General features: G+C 42.8%; 1 protein-coding gene across 1 annotated transcript in view; it reads left to right on the forward strand.

Moving 5' to 3' along the window:
* Positions 1-1,943: 1,943 nt before the first annotated feature.
* The window catches only part of LOC104870643 (prolactin), a 15,959-nt gene continuing 14,918 nt past the window's right edge, over positions 1,944-2,984 (forward strand). The window contains exon 1 of the mRNA XM_010636323.1: positions 1,944-2,016. Within this exon, the coding sequence (XP_010634625.1) occupies positions 1,944-2,016 (73 nt within the window). The remainder of the gene's footprint in view (positions 2,017-2,984) is intronic.

Here is a 2,984-nt window from a genome sequence, read left to right on the forward strand (position 1 = left end):
ATATATTGCAATTGTGTGGTTGTTTTATTTCTTTTGGGAAGATACCAAACAAGGGAATAGCTGGGTCAAATAGAAGCTCTAATCCTGGTTTTTTAAAGTATCTCCATGGAAGATGTGTGTGTATTTGTGTGTGTGTGTGTGTGTGTGTGTGTGTGTGTTTAAAATAAAATGGACCACTGCTCAGCCATAAAATATAAGAAACTAGAGACTTGTAACTAAATGGATGCACAGTGAGATACTCTTAAGTGAAATAAATAGCATACGCATGTGCAAATAGTGAATAGTTTGTCTAGTGTGAGAAACTGAAAGTGTAAATGATGAATAAATGGTATAATAATGTGTTACATGAAAGGGAAGAGGAAAAGGGAGGGGTTGGAGGAAGAAAAGAAGGGTATGGAATTAATGTGTGAAAATGAAAAAAAAAATGGGTACAAAGTCTATGTAGATAGGGAAGGAGGGAGGGGTTGAAGGGAGGGCCAGGGATGAGGAAAAATAAGAAGCAAGATGGGTCATGTAAAGGTGCAAATTTCCAATGAAGTCGGCATCATTGAATACCTTAAGTGTACCAATAAAATTAATTAAAAAATTGCTTTCTGTCTAAAATAGAATCTATTTTAGATATTTGCGAGTAGTTGAGGAAAATAGTGAGTCAAACACTATCACACTTTGGAGAGCTCACAGAGATCAGTGGCACTAGGAAGGACTTCAAATTCCATGGGTGATGGGTAGCACCAATTATTCTTTATCTCTCTTATTTGATCTGCAGTAAAGATAGTCGGATCTCGTGTGATGACACTGGGTTACTGTGATCTCTCAGCAGGCAAACGCAGCAACACTTCCATTTACCTACCTCTTGGGTAACGATTCTCCAGTCTGGTGTCATAGCTTAATAGGCACTGATCTTAATCATCTTTCTCTCCCATAAGGGACCACATTTTTCCCTTATATGATTGATATTTTGTTGATTAGACTAAGTGAGAAATTGGTAGCAAACATTCTAGAAATTTTCGTGAAACATTTCAGAACTTAGGGAATAATACCAACTGCAATTCAAATTCTTCTACAATGAAATTTCTAGGAGAGCTTCATGGTGCATAAAGTAATCTTTAGAGGTGGGAAATAATTGATTGGGAGTCACTCACATCCAAGAAAGAGACAATTCCTAGGGGGCCTAGATGCATTTTGGAGGCAACACATTTCTCACTTGGGCATGAGACTCCAGCTAATTTATTGAGTGAATCTGACAGTGGCTGTTTTCTGCTGGATCCTGGAGGACAGAAGGCTCCTCAGTGGAACAACTGCTTTGCTCTTTTGGAACTTATGGTTCCAAAGGCCCAGTAGAACTTGAGATGTCAGTACATGAAGGGGGCTGATGGGAGCCCCTGGCAGGCCCACACAGGTGAATGACAGTGGCAGCCCTTAGGATTTCAGAGCAAGCCTCTGCCATCATCAGCAGACTACCATCTCCTTGGTAAACAGCTCTTGGCCTGCTGCTGGGACTCACTGCAAATGGAGCACCTGCTCATTGGAAACCACATCATCTAACATTCTTAGATGCCCGTCATGAACTGAGCTGGCCTGCTGCTGGGAGTCACTGCAAATGGAGCACCTGGTCATGAGACACCACATCATCAAGCGATCTTAGATGCCCATCATGAACTGGGTGTTATCTGACTGACCTTGCAATGGAAACAGATTTCTCTTGACAGCCATGCTACTGGAAGTGGAATACAGTACATGTGATGAGGCCCGAGATTGACCACAGAGAACAAGGAAGATACACAAAGGTGCAATACCGTGGTCCTTACTTCTGCTGTACATTTTTCCATCCCTCAGCAAGCACCTGTGGTCTCATGACTTTTAAATTTTGACATGTTGACCCAAGGAGTGGAGATCAGGACCAGCCCTGAAGGGGTTCTTTATATTGTGAAGAAACAGCCAGCATGTGGACAGCTGCAGCACTGCAGCACTTTTCTAAGACATGGCTGAAGGTCAGTGGTGAAAGACATCTTCACAGTAAGTACATCTTTGTGCAGTGAACCTGGTCATACATTTTGATCAGCTAGAGCATTTCATGAATTGCAGCCAATGGTCTGCCAAGAGTGTAAGTATTATTGAAGAAACATAACTGGAAAATGGGTGACAGATATTTGTGGAAGAAATATGTGGAAATGCTTATTTATGTGTGATAGACATGGGAGTAATTGTGTGCCACATGAGAGCTTGAGATAAGAGTACCTCAGAAGAAGAGGACTTTAATAACCTGGTGTAGGGGAGATCTATTCTGAGATAGCAGTCAGGCTCTTCCCTCAGCCATTGCTATCATTGACCAGTGGACTCAGGGACGAAGGGGTCATCAAGACAGAGTAGGAGGTGATGATTGGCTCAGCCAGTTGGCTTTCAGTCATTGTGACTGACACACTGAGCATCCCTACTGCAAGCAGCAAAGACCAACACCGAAAGCCTGTTGTGGTACCACTCTCCATGGTAATGAACCTGCACCCTCACGGCAGTTAATGGTATCTGACACCTTTCACCATGGAATAAGCCTTGTCTTCCTGGAATGGACACATTTCTGGTATGGATTTGCCTTTGCTGCGTGTAGTGTTTCTTCTAAATTGAACACCTACGGGCCTGCAGGCTGCTTCACCCATCATCGCGGTTTTCCACACATCATTGCTTCTATGGAGGGATGAACTTCATGGCCACAGAGCATGGCTAATACCTCGGACTCATGGAATTAACTGACCCTATCATGTTCCCCTCCTTCCAGTTGTGGAAGAATTGGCAGGATGATGAAACAGTCTTTTGAAGAAGCAATTTCAATGAAAGACACTAGGTAGCTTTGCTTTCCAGGGCTGGTAGCAGTTCTCCAGCTGTATTACATATTGTAATATTTTGCCCATGCCTTAGTCAGTATCCAATGCATGGTACTATTATTTCCATTCCTGAACACATGGTACAGGAGCCAGTTTGGGGAATTG

This window comes from Fukomys damarensis, unplaced genomic scaffold, assembly GCF_012274545.1.
Source record: "Fukomys damarensis isolate Sample0158 unplaced genomic scaffold, DMR_v1.0_HiC HiC_scaffold_10, whole genome shotgun sequence".
In the NCBI taxonomy this organism is placed as follows: Eukaryota; Metazoa; Chordata; class Mammalia; order Rodentia; family Bathyergidae; genus Fukomys; species Fukomys damarensis.